This window comes from Drosophila nasuta, chromosome 2R (assembly GCF_023558535.2).
Source record: "Drosophila nasuta strain 15112-1781.00 chromosome 2R, ASM2355853v1, whole genome shotgun sequence".
Classification (NCBI taxonomy): domain Eukaryota; kingdom Metazoa; phylum Arthropoda; class Insecta; order Diptera; family Drosophilidae; genus Drosophila; species Drosophila nasuta.
This window is the reverse complement of record NC_083456.1, coordinates 5,280,029-5,299,674: the sequence shown is the minus strand read 5'-3', so window position 1 is coordinate 5,299,674 and position 19,646 is coordinate 5,280,029. Positions and strand designations below refer to the sequence as shown.

Genomic DNA, 19,646 nt, shown 5'->3' with positions numbered 1-19,646 from the left:
AGTTTACAACTACGCCTAAGCCGGCTGAGATTTATATATATTTTTATCACTCTTATGATTATTTCTCCACCGATTAGCTGTAGTTGAATAAGGCATGTTGCATGTAGTACAAGTAGTAGCTACAACCTGTTGCGTTTGCCAACCTGAAAACGGCTGAACAAACTGGTTCTAATATTATTTTGAGCCTGCTGATTTGAAGAAGTATTTGCTATAAGGCAGCAAGAGTGGACTGAAAGTTAGTTGAAAGTAAGGTTTTAGATATCACATTCATAATTTATTCCCTAGAGTCGGTAAATCAATGTTGTTGGGTATACACATGTTAGCAAATACCCTACAACTTTAGGATTCTCCACTCAAGTTTCTAATCTATATCTATTTTTAGAAAAGTTGTTGAAGTTATTTGCTAATAAATCTAACAAAAATAATTATCTTAATCTTGCACCCATCTACAAAAACAATATTTAAGCAGCAAAAAAAACTTGTTTCACTTACTTTTGTTAAAAAAAAATTATAATGAGACAATACCATTCAAATCTTTTTGGTATAAGTATTATATATACGAGAATGTATATATATTGCTCCTTTTTGGTTTATTTTGAATTAATTGAAGACAGAGTATTCTTAAGAGTATTTCTGGTTAGACTGGTTTCAAATTAGAGGAAGTACACATGAGTTCACAATTATATGTCAATAGAAGAAAGACAACTAAAGTATAAATTTAAAGTTACACATAGTTTCATATCAGATAAAAATCGAATACGGAAATGTACACATTATAGTCAGGGTAAAAATTGTCCATAAAATTCAATTAGTACAAGTATTGAACTAAACGCAAAGATTCTTAGTTTTTCATTATTTTGGCTAATTTTAGAGTTTTGTGTAAATTTTTCATAGACATTGTAAACATTGAAAATGTTAAGTTTTTCTTTTGGTAAAATTGTGCAAATTGTCTTATATTTGCTTAAGCCTAAACGGTTTACTAAGTATGCATTAACTACCTTTATTTATTTATGTATAATAAGTACTAGTATGTATCATATGCTGCCAGTGCAATTGGGTTAAAGAAATTTATAGAAATTATGGATAGTTCTTAAGAGGAAAGCGATTGGATAAATAAAATTGTTAGAAATTTCAGAAATGGATAGAAATTATTACAAACAAAATGAAGTTTAAGATTTAAGATAGATTTTGATTAGTTTATATGCTCTACTTGGTGAATATGTCTATGCTTTTCTTGCAAAATATATATATATTATTTGGTTTATAAACCTTTTGTCAATCAAAATTGTTTCACATCAGACTTAAAAGCTAATTTCGCGCAATGATTTCTCAAACGTGTTTAGATTATTTTTGATTTTGATTAAATATGTAATTGTTGTTCTTGTTGTTGTTGTTGCAGCCATTAATCTCCGTTATTTCTTTTCGTAATTTGGTAATTTAGTTCTTCCTTGGGCATTTGCATCTTCATCTGTCGCCAACACCGTTTCCTGCTGCACTGCGAAGCAAAATTGCGTTCTGGATTCACTGTAGAGCGTCTCTGCGTTGATTAAGTCGATTGAAGTTTATGGACGGTGCAAAATGTTGCATGTTGCATGTTGCATGTTTGGGGAGGGGCGGTAACAAGAGAATAAATTTCCAGTTTAAGTATATTTGTTAAACCCTTTGGTTTGGCTTAATTATTAAAAGTAATTATTCAGAAAAATGCAAACAGTAATTGAAATTGAAGTTGAATAAAGCTCAAACATACTCTTATTTCATTAATATTATTAAAAATAACTTAATTGCTAAATGCGTTAAGCCATCTGGCGGAATTTTCAAAATGTTAAGAATATCTCATTATCTTAGGTTTTGAATATAATAATTTAGAAAATATTAATGAATAAAATCAACAACAGAGCACAACATACATACATTTTGTTTTATATACGATTAAATGTTCTTTTTAATACAGTAAATATAATATTAATATTATAACGTGCATGTAATGGTTAATTTTAAGGAATAAAGATTACTCTAAATTGTTTGTCAAGTGTTAAGCACAAATCGGGATACTTTTATCAGAAAGCGGAACGCACGAAACCGTTAAAAATATTTTGTTAGGATGTTATTTTGTATCCAAATACTCTCATTTTATCCTATCAAAATGTAGCTGGAAACATTTTAAAGAACAAAATTAAGCGTTTATGGAGAAACAAAATTAAATTTTTAAATGCAGACAACGGAATTTAGATTTTTGGTAAATATTCATACTATTATTTTGCTTTTATAAATAATATTTATCAATCGGACAGTGGAAAAGCACTATTATCGCCACGATTTTCAATCTTAAGACTTGTCAGTTTTTAATTATAAAAAGTTTTGTCTAACTACTTGAACATGAATGGAATAAAAGAAAAGAATTGGAATAAAATGCCACTCAGCCATTCAATTATATTGCTATGCTTTTGCAATTTGTTTTTGTTATTCTTTGTGTTTTTTTGTTTTGTTCTGTTTTTCTTTTTTTTTTAACAATTTTTGAGTTTTTATGTGTCGGATTCAGTGGAATCATCACTACCGGGCGGTATGGTCGGTGTCTCATAATCGTAATAGACCGGGTAACGCGGTTTAAAGGGCTCACGCTCACTTGTTACATCGCCCTGAGCAGACATAATGCTGCTCATGCTAACATTTGTCAAAAATTCGATATCATCGCTGAATTTCTCGCTCAGAGCCATGGCATCTTCATACGAGGGCGGCACTGTGAATTGTCGTTTAATTAGTTCGAATTAAGATTCTTAATTCGTAATTCGTAATTCTCTTACTCATGGGTATATAGTCTGGCGGATTATCGCTATCGCTGGTCACTAATATCGCTGGCATGGCCAAGGGCCTCAGGGTGGCAGTTGTTGGCGTTGTTGATGAATGGGGACTTGTTGATAACGGCAGTGTTGCACCTTCACCCAATGCGTTTTGCGTTGCCAGTGTTGTTGCGGTTGTTGCTGTTGTTGTTGTTGATTGATTGTTGTTGATGTTGTTGTTATTGGTACTTAAGCGCTGCTGGTCTGGTACGGAATTACGATCACGCTGCCGTTGGGTTTGCTGCGTTGACATTTGAAAATTTTGACTAACTACTTGGTGCTGCTGCTGCTGGCGATTGAATCGCAGCAGAGCCTCGGGTCCATCCATGATGGGTATGCTGCCAATGGTCAGCGGAATTTTTAGTTTCAGCTTCCAATGAAACTCCGTTGGATTCACAATTATCTTAATCGAATAGTTAACGCTAATGGGACATGTCGGCTTCACCGAGGTCGGCGGTATCGAGGGCAGATCCAAGTAGCCTCGATACACCTTTCTCGACCAGCGTAACACATTGCCGAACTGTTTTAAAGCTATCAGATGCTTATCATAGCGATACTCATGCTGCGGATCATGCGATTCATAGCTAACCTCCTGCTTCAGTTTCACCTCGCACTCGGTTATGTCAATCGACGACTCGTTGTTGATATAAAGCACAAAGTGTATCTTTTGGCCGGGTGCATAGCCGCAGTAGGGAGTTGAGAACTTCACCGTCAGCGGTCCTGTTGGGCAGCAAAAGCTCCAGAATCGCTTGCGATCAAGTATCTCTAACGGCACCTAAAAAATAAATTATTGATATGGTTAGTTGAATTGGTATTTGTGTGTTTTTTGGTCACTAACTCTATAAATGGCATCGGCATTCAGGTCGAGCGGTTGTATCACGGTAAATGGCAGCTTGAACACTTTCGGATAGCGACCCGATCGTTCAATTGTCGTTATGATCTCGTAGTGTATTTGACCGTACTTGCCATCAAAGGATGTGGGCAAATTATCTGGCAGTATGACATGAAACGTATACGAGTACTCGCCAGCCAGCCAGTCGATGCAGGAGTTGCCGGCACACGAGCCAAGCACATACGATCGCGATGACAGATACGATCGATAGGCACGGCACATGGCGCGTTCGCTGTCCCGCGGATATCCCTTTTTTATCCAGCGTATCTTGGCATAACCGCTGACGGTGACATGAATGCCTAATGGGAAGAATTAAGAATTTTGTGAATTTTGTTTGATAAATTTATGAAATAATAAGAATGCAAGTTAAATAGTGCAGGAGGGATTTCATTAAATTTCTCTTATTCAATTTTCAATAATTTAATTCACATTTTCTCATGTAGATATCAAGAAAGAAATAACACTAATGCAAGACTGCAGTACTTTCCAAAGATAAATTTAATTCACTTGAAATTATATTCTCATCCCAAAAGTATGTAATAGATAATTATAATTATACATCGTTTATACGAGTCGAAAACTTGCATGTACACTCTACTCTGGCATTAAAACTATAATAGTTTTTTTGCTTTACTATGCGCATTGGGACTCTCGTCCCCCCTTACGTCCCGAACTAATCAAGCGAAAAGCAACGGCAAAACTTATAGCTTTAAAATTAAAATGCACTGCACACGGACAACTTTATCGTCGTCAACATCATCATCATCATCCGCATTAGCAGTAGCAGGGACAAAAAACAAGCAATACAAAAATGGATTGCACTTACCACGCCTTTAACGAGTTCATGGATAAATAAAAATGGCGGCATGCCAAAACAGACGCCACATAAAGTGAATGGCAACAACAACAACAGCAACAACAACAGCAATGGCAGAATGAAAATAAAAGAGCAATAGAGCTGTGCAGCTGGCTCGGTAAACAACTGTAACGAGCTGGCCAACTCAGCTGGGACATGCGACAGGCAACAATTAATTGCTAAGCACATTCAAAATGGCGACAATTATTTGGAGGTTAGGTTTTGCACTTGCAATGGTTTGAGGCGTATTATTGCTGCCTGCCACTTGCCATTTGCCACAGATAGAGTACACTTTAATAACGACAACAGACGCGTGTCCTTCGGGTATATTCAAATGTACTTTATAAAGCAAATGTAAGCTGAACAAGTCACTCAACAATATTACTCATACACCGTGTTTGTTTGTGAGTCATGGCGACGCTTTTTGCTGTACTTACCTTTAATGCGCTTGGTCGCATCGACGCTAAGATCAACAACGCCAGATAGTTCCTGTCCGGCATAGTAGACACCTTGTGGATTATTATCAAATGATATAAGGCACTCAATGGGCATATATTGCTATATTCTTTTCGTATGTACTATGTGTGTGTGTGTCTGTGTCTGTGTGTGACGCGTCTGTGTCTTTCTGAGTGTAAGTGTGTTTATTTATGTGTTATTCTGCTGTTTTTGTCTTTTGTTTTTGTACTGTGCTAAAATCAGGCCACAGTTGTAAAATATCACGGTATTTTGTTTGTTATGATTTTCCAATTCGAATTCAAATTGAAATTGTTAAATATTTAGTTGCCTATCAAGCCATTTGCATTTCTTCGTTTTTGTTTTTGCTGCTGCACTGCATTTTTTCACTCCCCTGCCGCATACAACACACATGCAGCTAATGTCTGCAACACTTTTTTCACTACTACGCTGAAAAATTGCCAAACGCTTTTGCTTTTCCTTTTTACCAGCGACGACGACCTAAAAAAAATATTTTATATTCAAGCTTTTCTCGTGTGCGCTGCGTTGCGTTCTCGTTCTCTTTCTCGCTCTCGAGCTCGTTCCTTGTCAACCTACTTTGCCTACTTTTGCACAAATCGCAATACCGTTATACGCACGCACGCACGCACCGTCAGACAACAATAGCAATGCTGTAGCTATAAATAACGGTAGTTTTATCAAGCCAGGTATTTGAACTTTTTGCTTCTTCGCCTTGCCACGGCATAGAGATTATTTTTATATTATTAATTAATTAATGTGTGTATGCCCGCTTTAGTCTTTCTCTATAATTTCTCGCTTGCGCTCCGCTCTCGATTCAATTCGCTTTGCTTTCGCACACGTCCAGCAGCCGCTCGTGTTGAATTTGGTCTAAATTTCTCTCAGCTTGCATTTTAGGAAGCCGCCGAAACGGCGAATCCCGACGACAGCCAGCAAAGTAACAACAATAAGGACTTCGTCAAATCGGGCATTCCCAGAATTTGCATCTGGTAACACTTCACAAATTATGTTGGTATTTTCAGAAAATGTGTGTAAACCGCGCAATTTTTTGAATTGACTTTTGTCTAGAGCTTTTCGAAGCAAAATACTGCTTGCAGTATAAAGTGTGGCCATTTGATTGCGAGTTAAACTGTTACTCAACAGTTGAGCATTTAGAATTTTAGTGGCAACTCTGTTGAAAACAGATGTTTTGCTTTATCTGAAATCAGAGATTGGAATAAATAAACAAAATTCTTGATTTCAAAAGTTAATTTGACCTTCAACAAGTGCGTTGCAGTTAGTAACAACATAATCTGATAAATACACTGATAACTTGACTAATCGCACACTCCAAAATACAGTGAGACTTTTACAAATTGTGCGCAAGATGAGCGAGGCGGCTTCCATCGAACAACTTTCCGGTAAGAAATTGAAGTTCCACATAAACATTGACAAATTGTATATATTACTATATTTGTATTACTTAGCGCTACGCATGAAGTATCATGAACGCAAAAATGCGTTTCTCGAGCAAGACATCAAGGTTAAGGATCCGTTCTGTGTATTTCGCGACTGGTTAAGCGACGCTCTCAACACTAAGGAGATTCTGGAGCCTAACGCAGCCGCCTTAGCCACTGTGGATGCGGAGGGCAAGCCATCTAATCGTTTTGTGCTGGTCAAGGAAGCCACTGCCGAGGGTTTCACCTTCTTCACAAACTACGGCAGTCGCAAGGCTGACGAGATTGCTGCCAATCCAAATGTTGCAATTGCCATTTATTGGATGCCACTGCGTCGCAGCGTTCGCATTGAGGGCCTGGCCGAAAAGATACCACACGCTGCATCCCTCAAATACTTCCATGAACGCCCACGTGCCAGTCAAATTGGTGCTGCGGCCAGTCCACAAAGTCAACGCATTCCTTCACGCAGCCACCTCGACAAGATTGAGTGCAGCATCAAAGCCAAACTGGGCCCCGATGGTGAGGTGCCGCTGCCCAATTGGGGTGGCTATCTAGTGAAGCCGCATCTCATCGAGTTCTGGCAAGGACAAACAGATCGCTTGCACGATCGGATTCGCTTTCGACGTGGCCCCAACGTCGAGTCAGAGATCGATGGCCAGCTGGTTCATGGCGGCGAGAATGGTTGGGTCTATGAACGACTAGCGCCTTAAGCGACTAGGTGATAGCAATTGCAATGTCTTCCAAAACAATATATTAATTGTAAAGTAAACACTGTTGCCAGGTGTTAGTAATACTATATTATGAATTGTATTGAAGTTAATTAAACAGCTTGTTATTAATTTGAAAGAGTGGTGAAATGTATTTCTCTACAAAATTTAATATCTCTTACCAAATACGCATTCTACAGATCCGTCAAGATTTAATTATCTCTTATCTATCTCATAAAAAAAAGACAAGTTTCAATCTATTGTGTTTTTTTGCCAACTGATGATGTTTGTATGAGAGAGTTATGACCATTCAAGAATATTATTAAGCAGATAAATCTCAGAAAAACAAGATAATTTTACTGACTTGCATTTTTTAGATAAAATTATCGTAGTTTTGTTATATTCCAGTGGTTAAAATAGAGTGTCTATTGCTACTCCATCTTTCACAATAAGAAGATGCATTTGTACATATGTATATCTCATCTTTAAGTTTAAACGTAGTGGTAATCTGTGAGTGAAATCAAAGAGTAGGAAACTCATTCTTATGATTCATCTTGTTACTTCTTCCCCACTTGTCAACAAAATTGAAAAATGTTAAAATTCTATATCTTTAGGCATGTGAATACCGAATTGGGGATATAAAAATTGCATGAATCGTATGCCAGTTTTAAAGCAGCGGCTGCGAGTTGTCGCACTCCTGAACAGTTTGCTCCCATCCCGTAGCCAACCACAGCAGCTGCAACCGCAAGTAAGAGCACTACCTGAATCGGAGTTGGATGTGGAGACTCATCAGGCCATCAGGGAGCCATATTCGATATTGCAGAGTTGGCTTTTTGCCGCACAACACCACACATCGCATTGCAAGTCACGTGTGGCATGCTTGGCCACTGTGGATGCCACGGGGCAGCCCGTCACGCGGCTGACCAACGTCGAACAGATTAATCCATCGGGCATTACATTCTATACGGCGTTGGGTAGTCGACAGGCGGGCGAGATATCCACAAATCCGCATGTATCCTTGCATTTCCATTGGCCAGAAATGGAGCGTAGCGTTCATATCGCTGGCATCGCGAGTCGAGTATCAGCTCTTCAAGCACAGCATCAGTTCTGGAAATATCCTCGGCACGTGCAACTCAGCATGAGTGGCATTCAAGAGTCGAATAAAGATGTGTCTGTCTACAACAAGATCAAGCAGCTGTTCAGCACTTGGTTCACCATTGAGGAGGAGCCTCTGCCGGCACCTAGAAATTGGGGTGGCTTCCAGCTGAAGCCGACGCTCTACGAGTTTTTTGATAGCACCCGTGGCATCCCATACACAAGATGTATGCGGTTTAGACGCTGTCTGGCCATGCCAAGGGTGAGTTAATAATATTTTCGACCAAATACAACTTGTGTATCCTTGCAGGGCATGAGGAATCGCAGACTGAATGCAGATTGCTATGACTGGATCTTCGAAAACTGCTTTAACTAAGGTTAATGAAAAGTTGCTCCGAAAATTTAATTTTTATGTAATTTAATTAAATTATATTGTGATGCATACGCTCATTTTCTATTTGTGTTCTTTCCATGCTACGGTCTTGCATTCTACCATAAGTTATGAGTTGCAGCGCTTCTTACTGATACGCAGGCCTGTGCCGTTTTTAACAGGGTGGCAACACTAGCCACTAAAAGATGGATCAACGAGCAGCACAAATAATACAAGACCTAAATAAATTTGAAAAACAAAAGCGAAAGAAAAGCACTAGGCGCAAAGCGTGGAGCAGGCGGGACTCCTCTTGGATAACAACTGCAGCCATGCGTAAAAAGTAATGCCCGGCGGAATGTGTAAACGAGGAGGACAACAACAAAGCGTATAAGCAGAGGCAAGTGCACAGTGTAAGGTAAATAACGAAAGACAACTCAAAGCGCAACACCGGAAAAGTGAATAAGGAAAAAGAAAAAGCTTCGTCAACAAGGACTTGTTGGTCACCCCAGCCACCATTTATTCTTTGGAATGTTTGACGCGCTCTTTCTTTGTCTCTCTCGCCATCGCGTATCGGCTTTGGTTTTCTGTTATCTTTGTTGTCATCCTCCGCTTTACATGTCATTCTAATTGCGCGTTTTTTGTTTTGCTCGCATCATTTGCATCTGACGAGAGCTTCGGCTTGACGGTTGCTTTTTTAGGCCTCTCACCGCTATTTGTGCGAGCGAAAAGGCAGCAATGAGAGGGAGAGATAGAGAGAGTTGCCGGGGCTGAGAGCTGCTTTCGTTCGAGAAAGCTCCAAACAGGGCAGAGAGTAAAAAAACTTGTTGGTTAAAGGCTAACCAATTTGTATTGTGCTCTCACTGAGCAGGGTTGCCAGGCTGCTTGCAAAGGATGTCTGACTAAAGAGCAAACTATTTAATTCCAAAACAGTTTGTCACACAAATTGAAATTTATTGTACACAAAAAGAATGGTAATGAAATCTTCAGACAATGTGTTCGTTTAATATTTTGAATTAAGTAGTTTGAAGTAGTTAAATTATTTGCACTGACTGGCAACCCTGCAGGGATAACGTGAGCCACTGGCCGCTGCTGGCAGACCAAAGACTATGCCGCGCTCATTGCCAGCCAGCAGTGAGGGTTGCGGTCTCGTTCAGTACGCCGCGTGGCTCAGGCTCCAGCTCAGTGCTCAGTGCTTAGTGTATTATCCAGTTCCCAGTTCGCAGCTGAAAGTCAGGCCCCCAGCGGAATAAAGCGAGCAGTCCAAAACGAAAAGTTATTGTGAAGTGAAGTCGAGTAAAAAACGCATAAACAACAATTTCCAATGCAGTTTTCTATATTATTAAAATAATCAACTGGCAGCTAAAAAATCGAAAACGAAAACAATACGAATTCAATTAGAATATCAACATAAATGTGAAACTGTTTTGTGTATCAAACATTTTGCTAGTATTTTTCTATGTGTAGCTAATGAATGTGTGCGTTAGATTAATGGCTTTTTCTAATTCAAAACTAGTTAGTGTCGCTTAATTAAATATATATATATATATACACATACCTAAAATATATACATACATTTTACTCGCATATAAGAAGTTAAGGAAGGTGCAAGTATTTTTGCTATATTTATTGTTAATGTGTGTGCGTTTTTAACACTTTACTTATATGAAACACCCCAAAGTAGGCTATAAAAATGTATATTATTGAAATTGAGCTCAACCCATAAAAGAAAACTAATAAGAACAGCTACGAAGAGCAACAATATAATAACTGTCAGTTAATCAACGCTAAAAGGGAAACGAGAGGCGTGTCTGTAGCCATGTGAAAGACTCTCTCTGTATGTGTGAGAAAGTGTGTTTGTTTTAGTGTGTGTGTGTGTGTGCGGGCATGTGGATTTTTACATAAGCAACAACAGCATGGGGAGCAACAGCAACAGAAACAGCTACAGCCATATCAACAACAACAACAACAGCAACAGGAAAGGAAGAATCAGCTTGAAAGGCCACCTGCGGCTACTTGGCGGCTACCCTACAAAGGGTTCTTTTATATAACTCTCTAAACGCTTTGCCCGCAACGTGACAGCAAAAGCGAAGCGAAGTTGAAGCGAAACACAGAACATCACAGCACAGCACAGCACAGCACAGCGAAGCGAAGCGCTTTGAAGCATGCTAAAGTATTTGCACAAAAGGAACAACTGATAGTTAGGCGACATCGAAAAACAATGGCCAACTTAAAACCCAACACGCTGCACGTGGACAGCCTCAGTCCACGGAATCTCAGCAGTCTCAGCAGCGGTCTCAGTAGCGCCTGCAGCTCCGGCAGCGTTTCACCGGTGCCCATCATACCGATCATTGCGATTAGCCGCGATGGCGACGAGACCGAGTCCGAGTCGGAAATTGAAACGGAGCCAGCGCGTATTTTCCATCGCCGCATGTCCACCAAACGCAATAGCAATCTGGTAAATATGACTACTCTCCCCTTTCCTCTTTCCCCTTTCATTCCATTTGATGTGACGTCCCCATGGCCTTCGCTTTGGGGGGCGTCGCCGTTGTCGTTGTCGTTGTCGTTGTCGTCTATTGACTATGACGATGCAGTGGAGCACGTCAAAAGCAAAAGCAAAGTTTCTGGAGCGGAAGTTATATGCCTGCCATGCAAACGCACTCTGGCGTGTATGCGGGTGTATGTGTGCGTATGTATGTGAGGGAGTGTGTTGAGAGCGGTTGTTTTTGTGGCTTGGAGTGTTTGTGCGCTCAGCAAAAGGTCAGCTCGCAGTTGTTGGGTTCAAGTGGTTAGTAAATATTTTAATGGTCGCAGAAGCCAACTGCCAACATGGCTCAACTGTAACTGCTTACGAGAAAACTCGTACTCGCATTCGTACTCACGCTCATACTTATATTCGTACTTACACTCGCACTCACACTCGTACTCGTTGATTGCATTGCGCGCATATTATGAGACTCCTTAGGTCAGGGGTCAAAACGTCTATTAAGCGCTTTAGGATCTACGTAATGCGCGTAATATTTTTTCGGCACAATTGCAGCATTAATATTGCACCACGAATTCTTTGAATTCCTACATCAATCACTTAGAAAGCACTTCTCTAATCGCTTTGTATTATAAATAAGGCAAGAAAAAGGTTTCGCATGTTTCTAAATAATTTTGTTATCTTCTAATTAAAGCACAACATTTGCATAATTTAGAGCGATGTCTGTAAATGTCCATTTTAAGCCATTTTTTTAATTACATTTCGATGCCTTTCACATCTTACTTACTATGTGCCTTAACGCGTTGCGAAAGTGAAATTTAATTTACGAGTGAGAGAATAAAAATACAAAAAAAACAACCCTACAAAGTGTATAAAAATCTCGCAAAGCTGTGGCCTTTATATATTTTAATTAAAAGTTGCCATAGTTGCAAAGCCAAAACCGTAAAATAAAAGAAAGAAAAGCCGCAGAAAATGTGGAAACCTCAAAATGCTCGTCAAAAATGCAACAACAGGAGCAGCATCTGAAACCAAACGAGCGCCTTAATTAAGTTATTCCTGATACCAACCCGCAATGTTAGGGCGATTCATGGTTTGCCTTCTTTTTCCTGTTTTCGTCTCCATTTTGCTGTTTTTTTTTATATTATTTATTATAGCGTTTTGCCCTTTTCGTCAAATGACTTGCGTCGGGTGATTGCCTCGCTGGTCCACATGGCGTATGAATAAAATGATAATTTGTTGTTAATCATACGCATCGTTGCACATGAACATGCGGATGAAGCTAAAAATGAAATTGTGGCTTCGCATTCGGATTCGCATTCGCATTTGCTAACTGAATCAAGTTGCAAATTTATCCCAGATTATCGATCGCATCGATTCAAAGTGCAACTCCTTCGAGGAATCCTTTTCGATAATTCTTTGTTTTTGCTTCTTTTGCTGCCACTGTTTGTGCTTAAATTGCGCACATTTATCACTTGCCTTGACTGTTAGCAAGTTACATTCGTAATCTATTTGTTCTCTCTGCCACTTTTTTTCTTCGTTGCGTTTGCTTTATAGTATTTGTTTCAAACCCGAGCGTTTACCACAAAACACATTAGCCTGATTGTGACAAGCTGCAGCAGTCAAGTGCTCTATTAGTGGGCCATGCTCCCTCTCCCTCTCTATCTCAGTCCCAGTCTCCCATCGCGTTTGAGAGCTTGTCTAGGGGCGGCTATGTGAGGGCTTTACATATGTCAGACCGCAAAACAATAAGCAGACAACAACAAAAGCGCCTTAATACCCCATGGTTGCTTTTTGTAGCGTGTGCCGCCAAGAATTATAGCTACAACAAGACGAAAACAAAAGAACACCCAAAGACGGAGAGAGACGTATCGTATATGTGTACACATGAGGATATAAATATAGAGACGAGGAGCTGACTACCGAAGTGGATATCAGCGTTTAGTGCAAACTTTGCCTTTTGTACTCTACGATATTTGCAAAACAGCTTTAATTGAGTAATGTGTACAATTAAGTAATAAATATAAGTGTCCAATTAATATTATTTTTAGCTCTCAGCATTTATCCCTGGCTGTGTGCCCTTTCGACCAGCGAGTGATTCAGAGTCAACCATTTAAAGCACACACTCGAGAAACAACAAAAAATAAATTCAAAGGCCTTGGTATTGTTGTCTGACACTTGTAGACTTGCCGCAGTATCTTCAAGATACACACAAGAGTCTTCGCTTCAGCTACAGTTACAGTCTCAGCCAAGTTCTGTTTGTATGTGTGCATATGAAACTTTGGCGCCGTCTAAAATATTTACGACTATTTACACAGTCAATTGGCTTCAGCAGAGCTCACGTGACTGCCAAAGCAATTTCATATGTATAGCATATAGTTTGCAGACAGATATTATTTAATGCTACGCTTTGTGTTGACCGTTCGTAAATAGAGGAATAACAGCAAACTCCAATGAAAGATTCCTCGAAAAGTACCACAACGAAATTCAAGGCGAAATCAGGCGCTTATAATAAATAATGCAGGCAAGCGTATGCCGGAAAATCTGCGAAAAAACGAGAAGAGAAGCGAAAAGCAAAAAGTGAGCGTAGAAATTTTACGTTATGTTTACGTTACTCATACATTATGTGGGTGTTGCGCCCGCAACGAAAACAACAATCAGAGCACGTCGTATCTGTATCTATGGCTCAGACCGGCTTTTATTTATCTTGGTAAAATTTTTGCCGCCTCATCGACAAAACCGACGGTCGTATTAACTTAAAATCAATAACCCGCCTGGCTAACGAAAATTTCGAATACGCTTATAATCATCATCGTCATTGTCATCATCAAGGCTTGTTGCTCTTTGAGAATTCTCTTCTTTTTGCCTTGACATGACTTGACGTATACGTGATATTGCCTGATTTGGCCCGTGATGGCCATTGTGTGGCCACTGCAAAATGAATGATTGATGTCGACTGATCCGAAACGAAAGACGAGAACTTTGATTTTTAGTTAAACTACAGCCAGAAGGGCGCAGCTGGTTAGAGATAGCGCCAAAGGAAAAGATAGAGAGAAAGAGAGAGGTTTATTTTAATATAAAATTTGCAATTCCGCTCATCGAAGGCCGCATCAATTTCGAGTTCATTCAACCCGGTTATTGTGGAATTTGACAGCCGACATTTGTATCCTTGATGGCCTAAGGATAAGGAATATTTGAAATAATAAATGCTTCTCATTTTAAATTTGTATTCGCTTTAATTTCGTTAAAACTGTGAAAATGAAATATGAACCTCTTCAGCTTCTTTCATGGTCATAACATTTTGTTGAAACCATAAAGTGGTCGAGCGAGTTGAACAAGTTGCAAGTCAAGGCCATCGATTGCCACGCAACTAAGCAAACATTTCCGTTTCCGCTTGAAAGTAAGTGCAGCAAAATAAATATTTTGTGTTTTGATTTGTATTCCATGCAATTTCTTTTACTATTATTCGTCCTCGGGGTTTCCGCTAGCACAACACAAAGTTCAATTGTCCTGTAATTGGCAATTGGCCGGATTGGAATTAAAAGGAACTTTGATTGTCGCTCGTAAACGGACGTCAATTTGGCCATCAATGAAAATGTCATAAGGAAAACCAATACTTTCTAATCAAAAACATTATTTGTCATATAATTGAGCTGGATTATTTGTGCTTGGCGGTTATTTACACTTTCATATTCTCAGCACAATAGGAAATTGCAAGCGTAGTGAAATCAAATAAAAGCCTGCTCATCATGCTGAGCATACACCCGTGTTTGTGTGCTGTGTAGTTGTATGTGACTCTTCTTTGTTTGCACAATTGATTGTTGGCCACATTGACGCCACACCCAGCTCCTTTTGTTGGCCTGCAGCCAATTAATGTTGACATTCCGCTGAGAATTGCAAGTGACTGACTTGTGACTTGTTACACAGTCACCATTATTCTTGGCCAATGACTTTAGTTGCAGTATAATTGCTGTGTAAATTTGATTTGAGATTGAGTGTTTTTCTAGTGAAACAAAGTTCTCTGCACTTCACCGCCACTTACTTTAATTTCTCGCATTTCCTTTCATCACACAGGCGTCCATTATCAAGGAGGGTTTCCTGCTCAAGCACACTTGGTCCTTTCAACGCTGGCGACGACGATACTTTCGCTTGAAGCGCAACCATCTGTACTACGCCAAGGATGCAAAGGTAACCTTATAGTTTATGCCCATATAAATAACAAAACAAATTTTACTTAGTATTTTTGATAAGCTTCCACCAATCAGTTGAACTACGTTTAACTCATCAACTGCTGTTTACAGGTCACAGCTGTATGTCCATCGTTAGATAATGCAAATCCTTTTTTAAGTTCCGTCATCCATGTTCTCGCATTAATGACGCCTAATTGCCGATCAATCTGCTGGTGCGCCATGCGGCGTATACGTAATGCAGTTGCACTCGGGCTGGGGGAATTCTAAAATCATCATTTGTGTCCTTCACAATTTCCTGGCAATTAGAAAGCAAACCTAATCCGTAAATACGCAGTTTCCTGCAAGAGCGAAATCAAATCCACTATTGAACTTTTGCATTTGCCGGCTTTATGTACGAGGGAAAATTACAGCGTCGCGACTTGAAAGCATACAATGCCAAACGGTAATAAAAATTAGGTCAGAGTGGTAGGAGAAACGACGACAAAGGAACGTATCTACCGATATCGATGTTTACGAGCTAAATTAGTTTATTGCGTGCATCAATAATAAAATGCTTTTAGGATACAATGTCATTAATTGCCAACCGCGCGTACAAGCAAAATTTCATGGAAAATTTCGAAATGCAACACACAGAAAAGTAGAGGACAGAGAAAATTATGTTCAAGATATTAGGTTACCCCATTGAATGATGAAGTGCCATGGCCATGTACACAGCTCCAGTTTCGATAGCCCAAATTGACGGGAGATTATAAATTTCGTGTGGTCTTGTCATTAATCACAATAACGAAGCTAATTAGCAATCGAATCTGAATTTCTCAGTGATATTCGCTGTCCGAAAGAATGAATGGTGAACAATTGCAAATTATCAATCTATAAATTAAAATTGATGAATAAAATTACAATTACTTTAATTCAAATAGATCGCAAGCTTTGCAGACTTTGCTTTAAATTTAAGTTTTAATCATTAAAAAAACGATTTAAAACTCTTATTACCTTTCTTCACTTTCACCCAGCAATATACACTCTATCAACTATCAGATGGCAACTACATAGTTTTAATTGATTTTATGAGTCACCTGCCTTATCAATTAATTTGATTACTTGCAAGCAAACAAAACCATTTTTCACAGAAGTCCCACGCGTATTGCAAGTGCATTGCGATTAAAATAGAACCGAGTGCTGATGTCAAACAGAAACAGAAATACGTCATGCAATATAGGTGTAGTATGAACAAAGTGTGTTGCTTTCAAAGAGAAATGAAATATTGCATGCACGTCATGTTCTTGACATTTACAATCTGGCCAAGTTGGGCTCTTGTCAGAGGTACGATTTATGCAACAAATTCGACTCCATGGCAATTTGATGCACCAACGTGTGCTTATGGCATAAATAGGAATTGTTTTCTTATTAAGTCGAACTAAACAAAAGATTGCCCAAAATATAGTTTAGTATGTGTTGTGTAACTCGGCTTTCCAATAATGCAGTAATCTTCAAACGTAATTGGTTTCCATTTGTCCATTTAAACTATGACGCTTTAATGGTGATTTGATTTTCACATGTGCGCCAACACAATACGAAACTATATCTAATTATGATCAAATTGATAAGATGACGAGTAAATTGAATTTTATACAGGAGAGCTTTTATTAAGTTTGCCGTTTCGATGGACCCCAAAATGTTTGCCAGTCTTATCGCATTTTCGATTTGATTTGTGAAAAAAAGGAAAAAGAAGGAAAAAGATCTTTTATGTTTGTCAAATATATTTTAACGATGCTTTATTAAAAGGTTAACATCGTGTAGCAAACACTTTTAAAACGGCAGCACTAAGGTAAGGCAGTGGCAACGACCCAAGTGCTTAGAAACTCATTAAATGTAGGCACGAAATTTCAATTATAATTACGCATACGCCATGTTGCGCCTGCCACAACCCGAGTGGCTTAAATGGTTGGTAATTTGTTGCTTAGCGTCCATCTTATCGTAATTTATAATGGAAAAGGGCATACGCAGCAGCAGGAAAAAAGTAGAAAACTACACAAGCAACTCAAATAAGCGAATATTTGCCGGCAGCGGTTGAGCCTAAGCCAAAGAGCACTAAGAGGGACCCCAAAAAAACAAAAAAGGATAAGGATAAGGCATACAAAACAAAAAGCAGACAGAACCAACGAACACACAAACGACAAATGATGACAATGATGAGCAATGGCAGTTCTACAGAAATGACGTTGATGCTCATGTTCATGTTCATCTTGATGGTGGTGTTCGCTCGTAAAAGCGCAAATTTTTGTTTGCATTGTTTTCGTTCATTTCTCGTTGTTTTGGATTTCGTCCATGCCACTGCCACTGGCACTGCCTCTGTTTTAGCTTCAGCTTCAGCTGCTGCTTCTTCATTTTCGCGTTCGCGATTGCTTTGCGCCATCCATTCGACAGACATCCTCCTCGTCGTTTCAAGCAACTTCGCACGCGACACGCGGCCGGAGCAGCAACAACAGCAACAATCAGAGACTACAACTTTTTCATATTCACCACAGTTGTAAATTGTATCTGAGCCTTTTTACTCATGCAGAGCCAACATGTGCGCGCTTCTGTGCCTGTGTGTGAGGGTTTTGTTTTGACACGTGAAAGCTTTGACGCTGAGAGAGCCAGGAGTGGCAGCTTTCAGGCCGAGGTTGCCAGACTGCAAAGAATTTCTTGGGTAGTAAAATAAAAGCTCTAGGCAGTAATAAATATCTAAAATAAACAATTTTCTTTTGCAAAATCTGAATTAAAATAATTACAAATATTTATATTTCACTAGCGAAATAAATTATTGTTAATTTTCAATGTTTTAGGTAGGAAAATTTATTAATCCCTTCAAGTTTCTTTGAGTGTATACAAGTTTAAAAGCTTTCGAGAAACTCTCTCGCAACCCCTCTGCCGGGGTAGCACCTGTAAATATTTGTGTCCTGCCAACCACCCCACTAGGCCAGGCGTTTTGCCTGTCAGCCTGCTTGGCAGTCAGTCAGCCAGCCAGCCAGCCTGTCTATGGTGAATTTCTGTTGGCGGCCAATAAAAGCAACGGCCACGCCGAAGACGAGCTCAGTGCAAACTCAACGAAGCAACGTGAAACAACAGAACTCAAGCAGCAAAAGAAGTACCAGTCAAAATAAAATATTCAAAATAAATGCAATAAAAAACTACAATTGACATAAATTCTAACAAAACTATATATGGTAAAAAGGAGAATATTTAGCACGTCGTGCAGCATTAGATGAAAAACTAACTAAAGCAAACCGCTTAAACTTAAATCAAAGTGTGACCCAATAAAAAAAAATACCTAAGTATTTGTAAACATTTTGTGTTTGTACAAAAGTTGAGCCCACGTGTGGCGTATCCTTTTTCGTAAGATGTAAACCAAAAACTACAAACAGATTTTATGAACCATAACCTGAAGCAACAGTGTAAATCGTTGGCTTTAAGTCTTAACCGAGGCTAAGCCGATTTTAGCATCTTGTGGGGGTAAGTTTATCGTAGTTCCTTTTCATGCGTTTTTAAATAGCATTCCCATGAATCGTTTCCACGTTTCCCACACTTTACGCTAAGTATTTAATACATGCCTATATTAAGGTCACGGCCCTTAAACTCTAAACCTTGGCGACGGCAACGGTGACGGCGACGGCGTCGGTGGCGTTCTTGGCTCAACAAAGTTACATTCGTTTTGACAAAATCCATTCAAAACGCTGAAGATTTTTGGGCTTGGCAAAAGTTTTAATTGTCTAATTTAATTAATGATTTTGAGTGGCCCACCAAATTCCAAAGCTCATTGAATGCCAAACTTTTCCAACTCGTTATCATTTTATACAGGTTATAATAAGATAATAGATATTAAATGGAAATCTTATTTATTATGACTTTTGCTACTAGGCTTTCAAAAGTTTTCCTTAACTATAGTGCGAAAATATTAGCTTCAAAAACATTTTTCATTAATTTTACATTTTTAGTTAATTTGTTTGGATACGCACTTTCGGTCAATAATTTGAATTATTTTTTATAGTGGATACATATTTACTTACAAAAATTTCACATTAATTTTATTCGTAATTTATGATTGAAATGCTTAGTTTATAAGTGTGAGGTTAATCTATAGGATGTATATTTTATATAGCTAATTTATTATATAATTCGATCCATTCGTTCATTCATTTTATTTTTTTATTTTGTAGTTCAAAGATATTTTCCTAAAATTCATTTTATTAATCATTTTTTATTGATATGCTTAGCTGTGTATGACCTCATTCTAAAGGATGAATACTAAAAGTGACAAAGGTAATTTGTTA

The 19,646-nt window shown here is 38.7% G+C and overlaps 4 protein-coding genes across 16 annotated transcripts in view; 3 read left to right on the top strand and 1 right to left on the bottom strand.

The window, feature by feature from the left end:
• Window positions 1-543: 543 nt before the first annotated feature.
• Window positions 544-5,947, bottom strand: LOC132785704 (arrestin domain-containing protein 17). 4 transcript variants are annotated; one of them, XM_060791920.1, is made up of 6 exons: window positions 5,636-5,947; window positions 5,023-5,539; window positions 3,676-4,028; window positions 2,802-3,612; window positions 2,555-2,737; window positions 544-1,537 (listed from the first exon to the last, which is right to left on the bottom strand). In XM_060791920.1, exons 2-6 carry the CDS (start codon window positions 5,135-5,137, stop codon window positions 1,413-1,415), a joined length of 1,587 nt encoding a protein of 528 aa, XP_060647903.1. In that variant the 5' UTR covers window positions 5,138-5,539; window positions 5,636-5,947; the 3' UTR covers window positions 544-1,412. The 4 variants fall into 4 exon arrangements, with proteins under 4 accessions (XP_060647903.1, XP_060647902.1, XP_060647904.1 ...); XM_060791919.1 differs by having other exon boundaries at window positions 5,023-5,947; XM_060791921.1 differs by having other exon boundaries at window positions 2,624-2,737; window positions 5,023-5,947.
• Window positions 5,948-6,219: 272 nt separating this feature from the next.
• LOC132785706 (pyridoxine/pyridoxamine 5'-phosphate oxidase) lies at window positions 6,220-7,338 on the top strand. 2 transcript variants are annotated; one of them, XM_060791923.1, is made up of 3 exons: window positions 6,220-6,321; window positions 6,397-6,456; window positions 6,523-7,338. In XM_060791923.1, coding segments are annotated over exons 1-3 (741 nt in total). In that variant the 5' UTR covers window positions 6,220-6,320; the 3' UTR covers window positions 7,203-7,338. The 2 variants fall into 2 exon arrangements, with proteins under 2 accessions (XP_060647906.1, XP_060647907.1); XM_060791924.1 differs by having other exon boundaries at window positions 6,225-6,335.
• Window positions 7,339-7,758: 420 nt separating this feature from the next.
• LOC132785322 (pyridoxine/pyridoxamine 5'-phosphate oxidase) lies at window positions 7,759-8,744 on the top strand. The gene is made up of 2 exons (XM_060791367.1): window positions 7,759-8,556; window positions 8,605-8,744. The coding sequence occupies exons 1-2, from the start codon at window positions 7,849-7,851 to the stop codon at window positions 8,668-8,670; spliced, it is 774 nt and encodes a 257-aa protein (XP_060647350.1). The 5' UTR covers window positions 7,759-7,848; the 3' UTR covers window positions 8,671-8,744.
• A 1,578-nt stretch (window positions 8,745-10,322) lies between these two features.
• LOC132785073 (diacylglycerol kinase eta) overlaps window positions 10,323-19,646 on the top strand; it is a 45,670-nt gene continuing 36,346 nt past the window's right edge. For 7 of the 9 annotated variants that reach the window (XM_060791052.1, XM_060791055.1, XM_060791050.1 and 4 more), the window contains exons 1-2: window positions 10,324-11,119; window positions 15,218-15,331. In XM_060791052.1, the coding sequence (XP_060647035.1) occupies window positions 10,883-11,119; window positions 15,218-15,331 (351 nt within the window). In that variant the 5' untranslated portion in view covers window positions 10,324-10,882. Of the gene's footprint in view, window positions 11,120-15,217; window positions 15,332-18,426; window positions 18,829-19,646 lie in introns of those variants that run through there. The other 2 variants (XM_060791056.1, XM_060791054.1) reach the window with 2 other exon arrangements.